We start from the raw sequence: 21,392 nt of genomic DNA, 5'->3' as shown, positions 1-21,392 counted from the left end.
CTGAGTTTAATCCTCGCCCTCAAAATCTGTCAGCACCAGATGTCACCATCACCTATGTATTTCCAAATAAATCCTTTTTGTAGAAGCAGACCTCCCACTGTTTATAAGTGTAACACAGTTGAAGGATGGGCAAGGAGGAGGCGAGAACCGGCTTGTCAACATAAATTATATTTTAATGAGAAACTTAAACTCAAAAACACATAAACAAACACACATGACGGACATGTCCGTAATTCTCTCTCTCTCGAACAATCGTCACCGGCCGCCTTTATCCCTCGCACGCCTCATCAGGCTGATTGGGGACCGGGCGCGCGATATTCCGACCGGCCCCGCCCCCCTCCGCTCCACACTCCTCCCGGCGTTATCTCAGGCCGGGGTGCCGTACACCCCCCCTATCCCTGGGACGGGGTGTATCTTGCGTCCCGCGTGGTCATCCCCGCCTTCCTCGCCCTGGGAGGAGACAGGAGGGGGAAGACAACAACAACAAAACAAAATAGGTGCGGGAAAAGGCCAACACAGTGCGACAGGGAGAGAGAGAGGAGAGAGAAAAGCTCACTCACCGGTTCTCTGATGTACCGTCGCGTGGTCCTCGAACACTCCTCCACACTCAGGCGGACGACAGCCGCTCCAACACCGGGCGAACCGGAGTGAAACCGCCGACCCCAGCGGGTAGAACGCGCCTCCGCTTTTCTGGCGGCAAATGGGGACACTCCTCCGCCCCTGGCAGCGGCTCTACCGCCCGGGCGGTCGGAGAGTTTCTTCCCTCCTCCCTCGCGGACGGCGGTCTTCCCTCGACCCCTCCGCGTCTCTGGGGACGGCAGGGCACTCCTCCGCCCCGGCAGCGGCTCCCTCGCTCCAGGCGGTCGGGTATCCAGTCCCCACTTGCCCCGCGGACGACGGCCGTACTCCGCATCCGGGCGGTCGGGCTACTCCGTCACCCGGCAGATGGCAGCGGCGCTCCCTGGGTGGACGGCAGTGTCGAGGACTCTGCGACGGGCATCCCTCCTCCTTCCCGGGTTTCAGCACAAATGTAACACAGTTGAAGGATGGGCAAGGAGGAGGCGAGAACCGGCTTGTCAACATAAATTATATTTTAATGAGAAACTTAAACTCAAAAACACATAAACAAACACACATGACGGACATGTCCGTAATTCTCTCTCTCTCGAACAATCGTCACCGGCCGCCTTTATCCCTCGCACGCCTCATCAGGCTGATTGGGGACCGGGCGCGCGATATTCCGACCGGCCCCGCCCCCCTCCGCTCCACAATAAGCCTTATGCCAAGGTAGTGGGCACAAACACTTGCATGTTAAATAGTTTTGTATTATACAGTTAATTCACCATTCACACTAGCGATCGCAGTGCAACAGCAGGTTTGCTAGCTAAGTCCATGAGGCTTTAAAATAACTGTATTTATTTCTTTGATTACTTTGAGGAAAATCAGTGCTATTTAGTGCTTTGGAATACTTCTGGCGTACCAACAGAGCTCATGTGGCAAAGAAAGTGGATTTATATCAGAACTGGACAGAGGAGATTACATAAAAAGCAGAATGCAAAGGAATTGGCCAAATTTAATTGCTCTGTATTAGAGAATAGTGGATTCAAAACAGAAATCTTTACATTCTATTGCTGTCAGCATAAACACCAGTTTATGTGTTTGTTTTGGAATGTGTATTGCACTGTACCAAACGTATCAGACCAAAGTGACATTTCACACTCAACAAATAAAGTGGTAAGGAAAAAAAAATAGGGGTAGCTATGGTAACCACGATTCAGTGGTCTGGTTGTGTGTGTGTGTGTGTGTGAGAGAGAGAGAGAGAGAGAGAGAGAGAGAGAGAGAAAGGCTGCTATTTAGGCTACTGTTATCTCCAAAGACGGGGTTAATTTAGCTGACACATGCACTGAAGCCACTTCCACACTGTGCTCATTCAAAGTCCAATCACAGTCTTCGCTACAAGATTTTCAATGGAACCAAATGAAGTCCCAGCTCTTCCTCTCACGCTATGTTCTCTTTAGAATTTTTCAGCTGGAGTCTTGATACTTTTGTGCACATATCAAAGTTAAGGACAAACTTAGTTGCTGTTAGATTAAGTAGGATTACTCCCAGTATGTTGTGTTAAGAAGGAGTACAGGATTTTTTGGTCATGTATATATGTCTGATTTATTACTTTTATACTTTCCAACACAATACTATGACAGTACCATGGTACAGTGGTTGTAAAAGACCATAACATGGTACTTTAATATTTGCCATGGTACTATATGTCATAAGGTACTTCAAAGAATATCTGGGTATGGCCATCATGGCAGTGTCCAAGCAAACCATAGTAGTACCATGGCACCATGTCCAAAAACATGGTAATACCATGGTACTTTTTGTGAGTGTCCTCATGTGTAAACCACTGAAGTAGTGTATGGTGAAAGCAATCTGATTTACAGTACATAACTTGTAAGTATTTTGAAGGTAAACTCTCAACATAGAAATAGGAAGTTGTCATAATTGATAATCTAAGCCCAGTCAAGTTTCAAAAGGATGTTACTGCATATTTGTGCAAATTCATGATTTAATGTGTTTGATGTAGATCTCTGTTTTTATCACATAAACATGATGCATGGGATTTAACTGAATTAGAAGTGTATGTACAAGTGTATAAGTGTAACAAATGCTTTAGTTGTATTATTGTATGAGTCATGTTGATTTTCCTCAAAACCTTTGTGTTTACCAAGAAAAGGAGGGTGTCTGGCAACAACAGAATATCAAGTGTTTGAAATCCCACAAAATCAATTTAGGAGCCAATTTTCTTCCTGAGTGCATCTCGGCATTGCTTGGGATTTCAGTATGCACTGGGATTGCAGAGTAAAGATTTGCATGGAGCGCTATCTATTGCTCACATATTTGTGGGACACCCTAAAATCCCTTGCATTTTATGCTAATTTCAGATTATTGCTGTAGTCATACGATTTCCTCTTTGCCAAACACATTTCTTGTTGCTTCTACACTATGAAAATTCTAAACAAATTAAAGCGCCATGTTAGGTTCCTCATATGCCACACTGGTAAAACCCTCTGGAGATCCTCCAGACACCTTTTAAGGAGCCTCAAATATCCAATTATTATCTCAAGGAGCATCAAAATAAATTTCAAGAGCCTCAGAGAGCCTTTCTCTTATGATGATTTTACTGAAGAAACCAATGACAGTCCTAGGAGTTCTTTAGAGTTTTCGCAGAAACTAATTGTAGAGCCGGATTAATGTTATTTTCTGGCCTTGATTTCGGCATATGAGACAAATTTTTTGGATTGTAAAAGATTTATCTTGTCATAGGGCAAAATCGCTTAGCCCTGTGACTTTAATATTTAATCACTTAGTGTGATATGTTCACCAATGGCCCATAAATTGCCTTTGATATGAATTTGACAAAGTTCTAACAGTGCGTCACTGTCATGCAATGTGACTACTCCTAGTTGGGAGGATTGGGTCCCAAGTCTAAATGTATCATACAGTCTTAAATACTGTAATGTTGCACAGTGTGCCATGGCTCACTGGATCTCACTGGGATTGTACCGTACAGCCTGACAAGCAAAAATGATAAAGTAATGTTAAAATTGTACAATGTGCACCTGGTTTAAGTTTTTTTTAGAGAACTGAAAGGGTGACTGGAGGGTCTCCAAATGCTTCTGCCAATGTGCAGTCTGAGGAAAAACAAATGTTGCTACAAGTATCTGTTAGTTATATTGGTTTAGGCTGTTGTTTTAACTGATGTGCCCACTTTGTGTTTTGTTGGCACAGAGTTGGTGAAGGGTATACCTATGCCAGGCAGCATGAACAGCAGTGGCTCTGTGCCCTCCAGCACCAGCGGGCAGCAGCTGGCCTCTGCCATTCCCTCTCCCACTGCTGGCAAGACCTGGCGTAGCAAGTCCATGAACATGAAGCACAGTGCCACCTCATCCATGCTGGCCACCAAGCTGCCCAGCCCAACCGCCTCCCCTACCCCACCTTCCTCATCAGATCGCCTACGACCGCCCATTACAGATGCTTCCAAATCAGCCCCAGGCAACCAGCGTTCCATGCTTGAGACGTTCCGCCTCATCAACCCTCGCTCCTCATCCAGAACTTCAACTTCAGTGGCCGAGATGTCTCTTCAAGAGGAAGATGACCTGTTAGAGTATGGAGACGATGGGGTCTGCAGTCCTACGCCACCCTGTGGGATCTCTAAACAGCAGGGGAAAACCTCCATGCCTTCCTTTGTGCCCCCAAGTAAGAATGTAGCCGCCACCAACAACTGCAAGAACCATAATAATAAGTTGCTGCCACAGCCCAAAGATAAGGAGGACAAGAACAAGTCAAAGAGCAAAGCCTGCACGCCACCCAAAGAGGAACCAGTAATAGTGGAGTCCGCTAAGAAAGGCTCCAAGATAGCCAGCCTCATCCCAAAAGGGAACAAAGCATCTTCAGCCTCAGCCAAGAAAGAAAGCGCTATTCCCTCCTCCAGTGGCATTCCCAAGTCCAGTCTGAAGGCTCCAACGGCAACAGCCAAGTCCGCGGGAACACAATCTAGTGTACCTTCAACAGGCGGTGAAAAGACCAAATTGAGCAAAGGTGGTCAGTCTCTATATATGCAGAGATCTTTAGGAGGTTTGGAAAATCGTAAGACCAGCATGGTGTCCTCAACCAGTACTTCGGCACTTTCTGGATCTGCTGCTTCTCATGGACTGGGAGGATGTGGGGCACTGGGGGGTAACGGGACCGTACAACTGCCCCAGCAGCAACAGCACAACCACCCTAACACTGCAACAGTCGCCCCCTTCATGTACAGGTGAGTGAATCACCAACACCAATGAATGAGGTCACTTCTGAAAATGCTTCTACTTTGCATTTCTCAGTATATTTTATTTTCAAAACAAAAAATATTATCAGAATAATAATTTGAGTCAGAAGTGTATCCCTAGATAGACAATTAATCCAAGGTTTGTCCAGGCAGACTTTCTAAGTCACTATAGTTAAAGTTGCTTCCATGTCATGCAAAGTTGTTGTAATGCACAATGGAATCACCCAGTACAAGGCACAGATGTAATTTGGAAATTTTTACCACATTTTTACCATTTTAAGTTCTACTATATTCTCATATCAAACCCAGTTAACTTCTTGCCCTGACAGAAATACTCAGTTCTATGTATTCAGTTAAAGACACAAAAGCGCAAAAGTCTGGCAAATAGACAGATCTGGGTTCCTGGGTTCTATTCTAGGTTGTGAAATCATTATCATTATCCACGAGACAGCAGGCCCCAGTTGTTGTAATTACCCTCAAAAGACAGATGAAGATGAAATGCTCATCCCTAGGAGGTCCAGAATAATTACCCCAGCTCTCTCTGAAAACTACATACCAGATAGATACTTTTAAGAATCTTTGTTTCCAAATGTGATGTTACAATCTAGTCAATTGCAAAGTTATCAAATTGAACAATAAACGCCAAACATGAATATGCATCATAGCCAACCAAACCAGGCAATATGCAACCTAACCAAATAAAGGATTGGTTTCTCTTTTTAATGTTTCTTCTTTGTTTCTTATTTTTTATGTCCTTATTTATTTTAAAATGTATTTAAATATCTATTGTTTTACAATTTTTTTTACGAGGACACTGAAACTGGTCACTGCAGGAACTGGAGTTAATATATATGCTATATATTTGAATTTTTCAAACATTTGCCAGCAGTACTGACAAAATACATACATGCTCGAAGGTCTCTTGCTCTGGTAATGTCAGTGGGTATCAGAGGATGTCTTGTTAAATCAGACTGTGGGGGGTGATGTTACCTGGATGGATCTCTCTTCATTATAGTCTGTCCAGACAAGACTCTTGTTGAGAGCAGACACACAAGGCCTTCTCTTACACATAGAAGCTGGCAGAGAATCATAAGCAACATTAATGAGAGATCTTCAAAAGTTTATGTATAACCTGTGTAGGAAATTAGCAACTTTGTGGCAGGATATATTTACAACTGCCAGAATTCATCACCAATAATATGTAAGAATTGTATAATGAAACACTAAACATAATGGGCAGATTTAATCATGCCCACATTTATCCACCACTAATATGTAAGATTTTATATATAAATTGGTTTAGGAAACTGGGCTGTGTTCAACCACCATTATATGAAGGATACATGACAAATGATCAGATTAGATATATTAATAAAAATTCTCCACCATTAAATATGTAATACAACAGACTTGTTGTATCTGCTCACAATGTATATATGAGAAATTTTAGCTCAAGAAGGGAATTATGATTAATTAGGGGAATATTGAAAGAATGAATGTGTATGTCTGACCATGCAGAGTTGATATGACCCATATGAGGCCATTGAAAATAATTTTATAAATATGTTGAAATATTGTTTGATTATGGAGAGTAGACATTTAAGAATCAATTGACAAATTATTTATCAAAATATACCACAGTCAAATCCTCTTTAAATACAAACAAGTCTTTATTTCTAATCTACAATATCAAACTAACTAACTAACATACATAGACGAACATAAAACCAAGTTGGTGAGTGAACTGTAACAGAAAGTGATTTGAAATGATCTGTAACAGAGAAAGTTTCAAACATTTGAACTTTATAGAGTCTTTAGACCATGCCCTGAACCATTGATACTTCATTAAAATGAAACAACATCACTTTTCTAGCAAACGTCTGGAGGTGTACTTACGTTTTGTTGCGTTTCCTTGTATTGCTTTGATTCTTTGGCTGGGTCCGTAGAAAGTGGTGGTTGTTCTGTTGATGTTTTGGACCTCTGTTAAGATTATGGACACCCAAGTTGATCTCTGCTGGAATGATCAGATTGGGCTTTAAAGCGAGACCACCCACAAGGGAGACTCTGTAGCACCAGCCAGAGGGCAACAGTTAGAAAAGGAAATCAGCTGGGTGAATGGGGTCAAGAGTGATTTTACCAGCCCATTTCATCACTCTGGATGTGTACAGTTTAGCAGGGTGGGTATGGGAGTGCCAATAATCCTCTCAGCAGTCCAAACTATCCTTTGAAGTCTTCTTATGTCTGACTTGATAGCTGAACTAAACCAGACCAGTTATAGAAGTGCAAAGGACAGACTCAATGACTGCGGAGTAAAACTGTATCAGTAGCGTGACAAATTTCCTGGTGAAGAAAGTGCAACCTCTGCTGGTACTTTTTCAAAATGTAGTATATATGGGTCTCCCACTTCAGGTCCTGTGAGATGGTAGTGCCCAGGAACCTGAATGGCTCCACTGCTGCCACAGTATTGTTCAGAATGGTAAGTGGGGTCAATGTTGGGGTGTTCCTACTAAAGTCCACTGTCATCTCCACTTTTTTAAGCTTGTTCAGCTCTAGGTTGTTTTGACTGCACCAGAAAGCCAGCTGTTCAACTTCCCTTCTGTATGCAGACTCAATGTTATCCTGGATGAGGCTGATGACAGTAATGTCATCTGCAGACTTCAGGTGCTTCACAGAGCGGTTCTTGGCAGTGCAGTCATTTTTGTGCAGGGAGAAGAGTAGTTGGAAGAGTACACATCCCTGATAGGCTCCAGTCCTGATTGTACATGTGCTGGAGGTGAATTTCCCCATTCTTACTAGCTGCTGCCTGTCTGTCAGAAACCTGGGGATCCACTGACAGATAGAGGCAGGCACAGAGAGCTGGGTTATTTTAGTCCATAGGAGAGTGGGTTTGATTGTGTTAAAAAGTCAACAACTAGTATCCTTGCATAAGTCCCTGGTCTGTCTAGATGTTAAAGTATGTAATGAAGTCCCTTATTGATTTCATCATCCATAGAATATAATCTGAATATACTTCACAGCATCATTCTGGAATTTAAGAGACAATCAATTACATACCAAACACTTGTACTTTCTAATAAAATTTCTGTTATAATGCATGATAAAACGTCCTACTAATTAGTTTGTTCGTTTTAAACACGGATAATACATTACACATTATGAAAGTGTTACGATGAGCAGGAAGGCAGACGAGGGGCGAGGATCTAATTGCAGGTTCTTTTATTAAATAGACAAGAAAACACAGAATAAAACAAAACACTGGGAACAAACAAAACATCCACGAGGGGATAACAAAAATGTAAACATAAGAAACAAAAACATGGAGAACATACACAGGGAAACCAGCAAAACACGCATCCATATACATCGACGATCGACAAGGGAATGGAGAACAAACAGGGTTTATATATACTGGAGACATGACGATGACAAACTACAATCAGGTGAGCACAATGACACAGGGCTGGCAGTGATGAGGGCCGGGGATCATGGGAAGTGTAGTTTAGACAAAGACAAGTGAAACCAGGGCAGACAACAAGGGAATCGTGACAGAAAGACATGATTGTCAGGGTTATCATCTGCATAGGATGCATTTGTCTATATTTATAGTATAATCCTACACATAGCTGTGTATTTGGATTGTAGTGAAATAATAAAAGTATAAAGCTCATGTAAAATCTTTATGAATAAAGCTTCATGTGAGCTGGTGTGCCAGAAACATGCCGCATGATTAATATAATAATATTAAGTGTAGAAAGTTGGTTATTTTGAAGAACCATGGAATCTATTTGTTCTGTGATTTCACGGGTTTCAATGGCAATGGCTCTTTATCTATCTCTTGGAATGTGTGTGCCAGTTGTGGGAGGTTTTCTATGAGTGTGTTCGGACAGATCTGGCCTTTGTTTTTAAGGCAGTTAAGATTTGCCAGATGCCAGAAATTCAGGCTGGCCGGCACCAGTCCGAATATCTTTATTGCTCAGGAGAATGTCAGTGTAGATTCTGTATATAAGTCATTCTGCGTAGAAATTGTTAATTCTTCAGCCCATAACATCCTACACCTTGTGATCCATGTGGTCCAGCATGATTTGAGAATGTTTCAGATGAGAAAGAGCATCTTGTGTGCGTCAATGGAAGCAAAGAAATATGACTTTTTGAATATTGTTAGGTTTAAATTAGATTCTGAATACCAGATTTTCAATGTAGTCTCAGACTTTTGGACCCCACTGTACATAGTTTATCAAACCAGCTTGTAGACCCGCAAACACACACCCACTGATCATCTGTCCATTGCATCTGATATAGTCATGCAATACATTGTGTGAAAACAAAGTGGGCAAAACTCTTGTCTCAAACATATTAATAGCTTGAGTGGGAACTGCCAAGCTGTTTGCCAGACCAAAAACTCCTCATTTTAGGGGCGTGGCTTTGCCTCAGTCCTCAAAGAGAGGCTAATAACATATCAGATGATGACTAATAAAGGTGGTTTTGAGTGGAGGAAGATAGTGGGAAAGAAAATAAGAGATTGACAGGCAGAGAGCATTCATAACTCTTTGAGTCAGCTTGATAAAGATACAGAGAGACATGTTTATGGGATAGACAAAGACTGAAATGAAAGGCACAGATGAGCTTGATGAGAAAGCAACTGGTTGGAAATTGTCCTTGGGTGAGTGTGTATGTTCAAGTACAGGAATAAAAGAATCGTTACAGGAATCGTTCGCCAGAATAAAGAGCTTTTAAACCCAATGACCCTTGTCTGATATACCTACACATACCAAACTTTAAGAGCTTAACAGCTTTCATAAGGGCACAGATACTCACACAGTCCTTAACTGGCCTGCCATAGGTTTATTATTTTTGGGAAGATGATGGTGTTCTCTTAAAGCTGTGTTTGGCATTCACAGTGCCATCTAATAAGGTTTATAACCCAAAGTCTTTATGGAATTTCAAACCAGAGCTCTTATCACACTCCCCTCCACCTCTACAGATCTTCCTTCCTGAGAGCTTTTCTCAACACTGTAAAAACCGCAGGGCTGTGACAGCTATCAAAGGTGGTGTGAGACGATGAACTGCATTTTAAAAAGATCCAAGCTGAAAACTGTGATGGTCCTAATTAATACCACACTCATTGATTTCTATACTCTCCAAATACATAAATATTGGTATGTAATTTGAGTTCATTACAACTGTAAACATAATTTAATGTTCAAACACAACACATTTGCATGTTCTGGGACATTACAGTGTTTTCACATGCAAGCTCCTGTTTCCTGGTTAAATTTCCACAAAGTTGCACCAAAAGTGAGTTGTATTTTTAGTAGTAAATGATATAATACAGTCAACAGGAATGCATACTTTATTACCCTCTAACCGAAACCCCAACCCTAAATCTTACCGTCAGTGGAGTAAAATTAAAATTTTATAGCAAACATGCAACCTCCTGATCATTTTAAGGTGTCTCTAAGGTCACTTACGCAACATGCCATCAGGAGCACCACAGGAATAATTGAACACAATTAAATTGATGCAAAAATGACTGAAAGGGGATGACACTGTAATTTGGCAGAATGGTATCGATTTCAGGGTATACGGTACAATGAACATTTTTGTCATGCCAACATGTTGAACATTTGATCATGTTGTCAAAACCTTGTGAACTGCCTTGTTTTCTGCTCTCTAGGCAGTTACCTTTAAAGACAGCATACTAATCAATAAGCAAAACTCAAAAGTGACTAATTTCAGAGAGATAGCACCCAAGAAAATTACTATGATCACAGGTAATTATTGCTCACAGTTCTTTCCATCAGAGTTTGTTGTTAGCATATGTTGCTAAGCTAATGACTCAATAGGCTACTCTAAACACATGGCACACACAGCTAATGGGTGAAATAGTGCATTAAATAAGGAACTATTAAAGTTATACTTATATAGTTTCTTATATAAATATATTTATAACCAAAAAAAATTCTGCCATTTTGGCTAGATATTTTGGATGAATACGTTTTGTCGTGAAGAATGCATGTGATGATCCCTTAGTCTCTTAAGGCAGAATAATTTTCCTACCTACTGTTTGTTTTCGCAATTGTTTTTTGAACCATGGTTTATTTATTTTCCTCAGCATGCATAGGGGACACCAATATCTACACTGACTCTCGCACTCCTCTCCACTTTCAGCACCAATGATGTTTCACTATATCGACATTTGGGGGTACTTACCTGACCTGTTGTTGAATCTGCCTGTTTTGTTTATTGCAATTTCATTTTTAATTTAGTTCATTCAGCTCACCAAGGCTTGAAAGTATCTGATACTGTAAATACCCCTGGTAAATACTACAAACTGGTAATTACAAGGGTATTATGATATAAATGTGGTTTATGAGGACATTTCTAGTGTCCCCATAATTAAAATTGCTTAAAAAACAAACTGAACTATGTTTTATTGAAAATGTAAAAATGCAGAAAGTTTTTTGTTAGGGTTAGGTTTAGGGGTACGGTTAGGGGATAGACAGTTTACAGTATAAAAATCATTATGTTTATGGAGAGTTCTCATAATGATAGCTGCACCAACGTGTGTGTGTGTGTGTGTGTGTGTGTGTGTGTGTGTGTGTGTGTGTGTGTGTGTGTGTGTGTGTGTGTGTATGCTTCCACAGGTAATGCAGTGTGCATCTCTTATACTAAATGGCATGAGTGCTGAACATGCGGTGAAACTAAAAGTGTGACATGACACTAAAATATTTGGCTGGTGAATTGTGTTTGTGTGTGTGTGTGTGTGTGTGTGTGTGTGAGAGAGAGAGAGAGAGAGAGAGAGAGAGAGAGAGAGAGAGAGAGAGAGAGAGGGCAGGTTTAGCTATACTTGTGAGGACCAAATATTTGAAAATGTAATATAAGTAAATATGTAAATATAGTAAAACTTGAGAAAACCAACTTGTGATGACCATTTAGCTGGTCCTAAATTATGTTTATCTTTAAATCTAAAGGTTTCTAAAAGGTTTCTATGAGGGTTAGGTTTAGGGGTAGGTGATATCATATATTTTTAGCCTGCTATTAAATACATGAAAGTCTATGAGATGTCCTCACAAGTGTGTGTGTGTGTGTGTGTGTGTGTGTGTGTGTGTGTGTGTGTGTGTGTGTGTGTGTGTGTGTGTGTGTGTGTGTGTGTTTGTGTGTGTGTGTGTGTGTGTGTGTGTGGTTGGGTATCTGAGCGAGTTCAACCTTTGTTGTAGATGTGGTTGTTTTGTGCATACTGTCAGAGCTTCTACCAGTCTCACCTCTTTACAGAGGACTACTACTATGTGTGTGTACTGTGGTAGGTTTTGCTAGATATTTGTGCACCAGATGTTTCAACAGTGATAGTAAAACCTGAAAAAAGCAAGATCGGGATCTTCTGGTCCCCTCAGGCTAGTCAAAGTCATCTAGAGTTTATGTAGTCAACTAATGTTTTCCTTTGCTTCACTTAGGACATATTCAGAAAGCGACTGTACAACTGTGGTCCCCCCTGAACCGTGTCTCAGTCCCACAAAAGACCTGGTCTACAGCAAGACCGCCAAACAGTGCCTGGAGGAGATCTCAGGTAGGAAGTGTTCCAACGCACACACACACCAGCTGAAACACATGCACAGATTCTCTCTACAGGCCTCTAGTTTCATGTTGCTATCACAGCAAGAAAAGGTTAGAAATGACAGGTGGACAAAGGCAGGCCTTGTTTTGGAGGCCAAACAGCAGAATGTGTTTATTTGTGCTTGTGTGTATTTCTGTGTGTGTGTGTGTGTGACTGTGATTTGACAGTTCATAGCTGAAGATAGGTGCCCGGGGCTCAGGGACTGCTCGCACAAATCTCTTAACATCCACCCAACAACCAGCTCTGGGAAATAATTGCAAATTGTCCCAAATGCTGCATTTATCTGTCATGCAATCTCTGGAATAGAAGGCTGCACTATGACATCGACTTTCATGCATTTTTGTTTTGTGGCTCATTTACTCTATGTATATTTATCAGCACAATGTGTTGTTGTTGTTATCTCTCTGAAAATGCAATCTATGATACCTATTGTGTCTGAAATAAATGCTTTTAGTTCATGTCATTAATTCTGTACGTGATGAGACTTAATATTTTAGAAATTTCCAGGTTCCCTCTCATTACTTTAATGTATTTAGTTTTTAATTAACCATCTTAAAAAAACTTCAAACAAACTCAATTGGAAACTCTTTTGTTTTTCTAACCAGCGTTTTTGTCTATAATGAGATGTAAATTAGTGGCTTAGCATGCACAAAAATGTCTGTAATGTCAAATTACAATGAGTTAACTGCAGACACAAACATGCATAATCACAAAGTGGGAATGGGAAACGTTTCTGTGGTCATTTTAATGGTGAGGATATTGTTGTAAGCAAAGGGACTGTGAAGCAGCACATTATGAGTCATAGCTAAACATGTAATGCAGGTTTATGCAACACTCCATTTCAAAGCAAGTGTCTCAAGACACGTTTTTAACAGTATTTCCAGTAAATTCTTTTTGATTGATGTGGCTTCTATAAAACGCTACAGCGAGAAACAAAAATGGTAAGGCGCGCCTCAATGGTCAAAGATCTCTGTCTAAAGCATGTTTACATAGAAAAAACAATTGAAAAGCAGTGTGCACAGATGCAAACTGACCTTTAGTCTTGTCACATTTCATTTTTAGAGACAACATTGTGTTGATTTGATATACAATAAACACAGATTAAGCCATTGCAAATTATAAGCGTGTAACATATTGCAGACTAACGTACATTGAGAGTATAATGTGGATTTGACAGATACACAGATACTGTAGAGAGAGTTTTTGGTACCATTGGAAAGGCAAATCACAATTAAATTCATGTATTATCTTAACTATGTCTCCTTGAATGCAATGAGATTAAATTGAGAGCAAATGGAGACATTTGGTTCAGTCTCCTCCTCTCGCAGACCCTCGTATTTTCACTTTTCATAAAACCAAAGTTTGCAAACTACTGATAATTATGGATCTGGGTTGACTGAGAGTCTCAGTGGAGGTCTCTGGGTCTGTAAAGGTAAAACACACGAATTTACATTATAATATAGTCAAAATCCAGAATTTGTGCATCATTTCCTTGATAGTTGAACTGAATGCAGAAGTATTTCCACAGTATATTCCTCATCATTATAAAGAGAGGTTGAGCGAAGAGCTCACAGACTTACAAGCTACAGTTTTGTCTTCTGCTATTCCCACAACACACACACACACACACACACACATACCTGTTTTGCTCGAAGGTGTGCGCTGACTTGGTAGCCAACAGCAACTGGACACAAGCTATCACTGCAGCAAAAAGAATAAGAGCGAGAGAGTGAGAGAGAAAGAGAGAGAGAGAGAAAAAAGAGAGAGCGATTGATAAAGAGAATGAAATGGCTCACAGCATTTTAAAAGGAGCAGACGGACTCTAAGCTTGCGTCTCGGAGCATGCACACGCACTCTCTCTCTTTCCGCTGTCCCTCAGAGCAAACCACACGTGCTCACTCCGACTGGTAATTAATAGACAGAGTGTGTGAAGAGTCCTTGCTTGCTGAGAGAGAGAAACAGGAAGAGAGGAGATGCTTTGATGGATGTGTATTATGGTTTAACCATAGTCTGGTGTCGATCTCCTCATCGCGAGTTGTGCTGCACTAAAAGAAGAAGGACGAGGAGGAGTATGCTCACGACGTGTGCACCTGGATGCTGGTTATTGGCTGTGGCAAGCATGAATGCATGTGGGCAGGATGGTATTTAAGGCTCCCTGATGTAAGGGACATTTTTGCGGGCAGGCACAATTGTCCTGAGCCAATCGTCGTGTGTGTGTTAGTGGCCACCTGAAGCTGCCTTATCTCTCAATTCCCTCATAAGCTTATCATGTGAGGAGAATTGCAAGGGGGTCAGAGCTTTAAGAGCAGAAGTAGAGTCTAATGACCAAAGGATCATCAAGAACGTGCAACAATATGAAAAGGGGAGCCGAGTTTTCCGTGTTCCAGGGCGGCAACCCAACTCGCAAATCGCAACAACCTCCCCTGGACAACCTAAACCTCCGCAAGCAGCGTTCCCTCGGCAACCTTGTGCTGCTTAGTGATGGCGAACAGAGGGTGTACACCTTTGAGCTGGATGACCCGCCATGTCCACCTTCATCAGCCTCAGGGGCATCATCACCATCACTCCTGCCCCAACATGGCAGAGGAAGTGCTCGTAGACACCCCGACAGCAGCACCAGAGCACGCTCTCTCTCTCTGTCACTAACCAAGATGCTCTCTCAATCCGAGCACTCCCTTATACCTGTGCCATGGGGTCGTAAATCCAGTCGGATGGTGCCCGCTCACCGGCACCAGCGGCCACACGAGGTGGCAGATGAGGTGGGTGGCAGTAGGAAAGCAGATGAGGACCACCAGGCAGGGTCAGCAGGGACCAGTGGAGGGTACTGGGCAGAGGAACTAGAAAGTGGCCGTGAAGAACAAGCACAACTGGATAAAGATGTCATACTAACTATGCTTGGAGATCTGAAGCAGGCTTTGAACCCTCAAACAAGCCGTAAGTGCCTTGTCACATAAACTGCAAAAGTCTCCCAAACTCATTAGATATGTAGGGTTTAAACTCAATATTAACATAGTGGGCTCTGATTTTTGCCTTTTTTTTTGAGGTAAAGGTCATTTTGTTGTTGAACTTGGGTTCAAGTGTGTATAAATGCATTAGCCAAAATGCTTTATGCAAGCAGGCTTATGCATATGGGAGCTCTTGGCCAATGCTTTGCCAACCCACGGTCCATTCGAACATAGTTAACGTGTGTTCTATGCGCTACTGTAGCGTTAGCAAACCTCAGTACCTAGGTATGCGATAGAGCCACTTTCAAATGTTTGTACCATTAAACTAGATGTGTTATTATTCTGTTAAATTGCTATAAATGCATTGACTTTAACTTATATGGCAAGCAATATTCCCAGCAACTGTTGCTCCGCCATTACAGAAGTTGGCTTTTTTTTTTATTAAAAACTCACCATAGAAGTTTACAATAATGTCTGCTGTAGCACCCCTTGTGGTAACATTGAGAATGCAATGCATATTTGTTTTGTGTTATGAACTGCGATATGAGACATTTGGGAATGCAACAACACACAAAATCGATCTTCCATAGCTAGCTGCGTCTGTGTTCACGTACTTGCTTAGAGTATTTTTCAGCCCTTAGGAATGTTTGAGTGAATTATGGTTCTCTGGTTGGAGTAAATGGGAACATATAGAAGCCACATTTACCTGCTGGCTATGGTAGTGCTGCCATGCCTTCTGTTGCTTTGATCAATAGTTCAATTTAGCCTCCTGTCAGCATGATCCATGCTTTTATTTCCAACCAATTATGTGTTAACTGTCAACCAAGGGGCGGTTTGCACCTCATCTAATTGAAGGAATTTTAGTTGAATGCTTAACACTTTTTGGTGGGGCTTGATAAGGCAATCATCACTATTACTATTCCTCATACTTGGGGTTAGGGATTTAGCAAACCTCTATTCCTAAGTATAACTTTGCATTTGTGCTATGGATATGAATATTATCTCAAATCATGTGGCTTGTTGAGGAGAGGTGTACTATTATCTTTCTAAACGATCAGAATTTTGCATTGGCATATAATAAAACAGCTGTAAAATACCAGACTAATTTTAGCCATTTAGCCAAAAATAGCCATTTTTAAAGATCAGAATATCATAGAGAAATGGAAGTGGACTCTTGACTTGGGCCACTATATAACCAACTACTAACTACCCAGAACACTCTAGCAACCACATAGGAAAGCCCTAATAACCACTCTGAACGCCTTAACCACAGTAGGTGGAAGGTGCTGGTCAACAAATTAAGGCTTCTATATGGCTCGCATCTTTGTTATTAAGGACCACAATTCTGCTGTGTCACATACGTTTGCCTTGAAATTAGCAATGCAGAACAACATTCATTTGAATTACACAAAGGGAAAACCATGTTTAAAAGACAATTGGATCAACATTGTTTCAATTTTGAAGCCCTTGAAGGGATTAGGTTTTAACATTGGCACAATGAGGTTAAATCTCTGCAAAATCTCAGTTGTCGTATGTTCAGACTGAGCCAGCTGTGTCCTCATGCCCTCCTGCACTGGTGACAGACTCAAGTGGTGCTTATAGAAATGTGTCTGCTCACCCAGAGGGCAACAAGTTCAGTTATGCCACCCTGAGCCCTCTTATACATCAAATATTCATCTCTTGTGATTGGTGCTGTATGAACTCATTGTGATAATGTGCACGTACCTGCTGTATGTGTGTTTGGCCATGTAGCTCAATGTGAGTTAGTGCAGAATAGAGATACGGCTGTATTTGCCATATACAGTTTGGCCAATTGTTCCAGTCCATTACTGGTGTGATAGAGTCAGAATGACTGTGTATATGTGTGTTTGTGCCCCAGGGCATGCCTCTTTGCAATTTGGGACATAACTGTATACCAGTGGCGGCTGCTGGTCTTTCAAAGAGGGGAAGCTCATTTTCGGCCTACATTATAAACTTATTTACCCTATTTTTTGCACTAAATCAATCTTAGGTGTTGATCTGCCCTGCTGTTTAATTCTATTTTTTTCCTCGTAAGGAAGACTTTCAAATGGCTTCGCCAAAATCAGGTCGACAATATTAGCACCGTCTGCCATCGTGCGCAGTTTCACCCGTACGACGCTAGCCTAGCCTACTGTATGAATGAATGAATGAACGAACGAACGAACGAACGCTCTAAAACAAAATATATTAAACTTGGTAAAACTGAAACAAGGAATGTGGTGTATAATTGTGTGAAATGTATTATGCAAACTGACTAGCAATTTCGCCAAACAAATATAAAGAAATAGGTTGCAGCAGTTTGTCTTTCGACTACACTTGAGAAATCCGCGATGGGACTGAGCTGAAATAGCTTCAATGACTTCTTATAGTACAGATTCAGCTGTCAATCAAAAGGAGATGCAGTCTTTCGACAGATCCTCCAATCATCACGCTGAAGCCCGAGTCCGGGCCAGCCCACTCCTCATTCACCCCCAGAGACGCTGAGCGTCCGTGGGCGGGACATAATCGCAGCATTTATCCAATGACCGTCTATTTTCGAGCACTGAAAAAACTGTTCAGAGCAGCCCCATTGAAGTCAATGGACGCTCGGCTTCAACAGGGAAATGCACTGACGCTATGGGAATGTATGAGAAGTAAATCGAGTCAGCCGACCTGCTATATGTAATGTAGCTGATTCTGAACGAACTCGTCTTCGAGATGAACGTGTTCTAACGCATTTTTAGTCAATAAATTGTTTACACAATAGTACATATTTGACCATTATTTTTTTGACATTATAGGGGAAGCTGAGCTTCCCTTGCAGTCTTAAAGAAATCCCCACTGCTGTATACATATTGGATATAAGAAATATGATTTGTGTTGGATGTTTGCTCTCAATGGATTGGGCAATCTAGAACAGTGCATTTAAAGACATTTTATCAGCTCTTTTTTTCTCAAATCATTTTGATTGTGCTGAAATGTCTCTGCAGTCCAGATCTGGATCAGTGGTAAATCATGACATTCTCATACTAAATGATTGTGTTCTTCATCCATCTTCAATCCTGTCCAGATCTTCCAGTACGAATGATTTGAGTCAGACTCACTTGTGTATGATTGCGTTTGTTTGACATACAGTTTGCCATTCAAAAGTCAGACTCCTTCAGAAACAAAGTGACACACAAAACACAAAAAAATACAAATGACACAGATCAGACATTCTGAATAATATTTTAACAAGCGGTGTCAATTTAACACATGAATATAGTGCTATTAATTATATAAAAAATGCAGTGTTAAAAGTGTTATTAACACAATTAATCATGTCCCCTTGCGCTTACATACATTTCTTAATAAAAGTACAGACTTTCCTACCATATGAGCAATTCAGGCTTGAAGTACAGAATGAGAACCGCTCTAGGAGGAAACATAATACAGGAAAACACAATACAGGAAGCTTGAGATGTGATTTTCAAAGTTTCTACTACTTAACTTGAAACAGATTCCATTAAGTCCCCATTTAGTGTGTTAATAGTTATATTATCTGGGGATTGGGAACGAGCCCTTGAGAACGTCATAGATTTGGTTTTCTTAGTATTTAGCACTAACTTGAGGTCATGTAATGAGAATTGAAGCTGTTGGAAGGCTAACTGAAGGTAATGTATTGCTTGGTTCAATGAAGGGGCAACTGAATATATCACAGTATCATCTGCATAAAGGTGTAGTTTAGCATTTTGCACATTCTTTCCAATGTTATTTATAAATATAGAAAATAAAATAGGGGCTAAAATCGAGCCTTGAGGAACACCTTTGGAAATCTCTAAAAAGTCTGATTTAAGACCGTCTATAGAAGCACATTGCGTTCGTTCTGTAAGATTTTGAACCAACTAATAGCTGTGTTTCCTATTCCAATGTTACCTAATCTATTTAGCAATAGCTCATGGTCCACAGAGTCAAATGCTTTGGACAGATCCACAAATAAGGCAGCGCAATGTTGCTTTTTGTCCAAGGCATTTATAATGTCATTTAATAGAATAAAAATACCATTGAGACGCTCCAAATGCGTCCGCCTGAGGCACTTAGCTTAGCTTAGTATTAGCTTAAGCGCCTTGTCACCCATGGTGGGTATAGGCGATATCCTTTGAAATCTGTCACCATTGCAGTCTGTCAGCTGCGACTGAAGCTAGATGTTGTTGCCATGATTTGTCGTATTGTTTTTGGCTGAGGCCGAATGGTTTCATAATGAATGATTGTGCTTCTTTGTGGAAGTATCTCTGGGTCGTCATCCGGACCCCACCTTTTGGACATTTCCAGGTTGGTCCAGGTAGTGCTGTGAAAGTTTGTATGGGGAGACGGTTCGGATGCATCCGCAGGACATGTCCTATCCATTTACAGGCCGTAAAGTCATTGTGGAGCATAGGGGTTCTTTTACACCACAACGTTCACGGACACGGTCTGAGGCACGCATGCACATGTACATAGAGCGACAATTAAAATTAGCGCAGACGAAACACAAGAATTCATACTGTCACAACTGGACACATTGAAGAACTCAATACAAAACAGATTGCTGTCAACTGTAGGCTTAAACATAAAATAATAAAGCAAACAATTAATTGAGTTCATAAGCCACTTTTCATATTGCATAATCAATGCTTTATTAATCTGCCTCAATAATGCAATTCATTTCAAACTGGATTTTAATCCAAATTATATGTTTATTATAGGCCCTACATATTATATTTATAAATGTTTTAATTATTATCCATTATTTATATGAATCATATTTATTTGCAGGCCTTTCTCAGAAAATAATTATGTTTGCGATTTAATTACGATTCATTTGATTAATTAGTCGCCATGTCATGTAATTAATTCGACAGCATTTTAATCGATTGACAGCCCTAACATTTAAATTTTCTGAAGGAAATGTGAGTGGTGCTTGCCTCTGTAAAGCTCACACCCACAATGCTGGACTGTTGTGAATTGTTTCCAGGGTGTTGCCCTAGATATCGAGACTCCCTTTCGCTAGAAGTCACAGGGTTTTTTTGCCCATTTTATTGTCCGCCAGGTGAAAATTGTAAGTAAAATTTCTTATAAAAGTAATAGCTCACCTCTTCTCAACAAGTCTCATTATTTGAGGTATCTTGCATGTCTATAGCACAAACAATGCAAGACGAGTTACACACAGAGGATTCATATTTAGGGTTGGGGTTCAAATTCAAAACCAAAGATACTGTAGTACTGAATGTACCTGTTTCATGCCTTTCCTTGACTTTTCTGTGGAATCGGTGGCCAGCTCTCCCAAAAGCAAGGCTGACGTGTTAACACACAGTATGAGGTGGCATTTAGTGGCAAAAAAAAGCAAGGTTTGACTGGAGGTGTTTGACAGCTGAGAGGAGCTGTTAGTAATGGTTTGGGGTGTGAATGCTAATGTGTTTTGTGTGATCCTCAGATACAACAATTTAGATTGGAAATCAACCTTTACTTATCCAATCGTACTTTCTACAGTATTTCTAAAGACATGTACTTTGATAATGATCCATCTGATATTTACATGTTTACAGCCTCATATTTAAGGTCATTTGTAGATTTAAAGGAGTTGAGTCTCAAGCATTTGCTTGGTAGTTGAGGTCAACATTAAAACAGCATTTACGACCCATATTCCTGAGTGAAACAGAAGCTATTTCACTATTTGTTAACATTATTTTTGGCCTAGGTGACATCAGCAATAAAGTAAAGTCTTTTCATAGAGTTATTATATTTTGATGAACGGTTACAATGACAAATATAGTTCTTTAATTTATTTGTTTTAATGTATTATTTTTATTAATAAAGTGCACTGATGAATCATCCACAATAAAACCAGGAACCTGTATTAAGAAAGGGAATACAGTCAATTCTGATTTCACGATGACTTCATGATGCCTAGACATGAGTATAATCAAACAGCTAAGCTCAGTGCATCAATTTTAGATTGACGAGAATTCATGTTTTACTTCATAACCAA

At 40.7% G+C, this 21,392-nt stretch overlaps 1 protein-coding gene and 1 long non-coding RNA gene across 8 annotated transcripts in view; one reads left to right on the top strand and one right to left on the bottom strand.

Moving 5' to 3' along the window:
* Positions 1-21,392, top strand: part of LOC127637310 (neuron navigator 3-like) — a 203,640-nt gene that overhangs the window by 110,055 nt on the left and 72,193 nt on the right. For all 7 annotated transcript variants that reach the window (XM_052118307.1, XM_052118306.1, XM_052118309.1 and 4 more), the window contains exons 8-9: positions 3,790-4,816; positions 12,280-12,392. In XM_052118307.1, the coding sequence (XP_051974267.1) occupies positions 3,790-4,816; positions 12,280-12,392 (1,140 nt within the window). The remainder of the gene's footprint in view (positions 1-3,789; positions 4,817-12,279; positions 12,393-21,392) is intronic.
* LOC127637312 (uncharacterized) lies at positions 13,182-14,447 on the bottom strand. Its single transcript, XR_007969708.1, has 3 exons — positions 14,237-14,447; positions 14,081-14,141; positions 13,182-13,864 (listed from the first exon to the last, which is right to left on the bottom strand). It is a non-coding gene; the product is annotated as an uncharacterized LOC127637312 (long non-coding RNA).

The sequence above is a fragment of the Xyrauchen texanus genome, chromosome 45, assembly GCF_025860055.1.
Source record: "Xyrauchen texanus isolate HMW12.3.18 chromosome 45, RBS_HiC_50CHRs, whole genome shotgun sequence".
In the NCBI taxonomy this organism is placed as follows: Eukaryota; Metazoa; Chordata; class Actinopteri; order Cypriniformes; family Catostomidae; genus Xyrauchen; species Xyrauchen texanus.
Note: the sequence above shows the minus strand (reverse complement) of the source record. Positions and strands in the feature narration are given on the sequence as shown.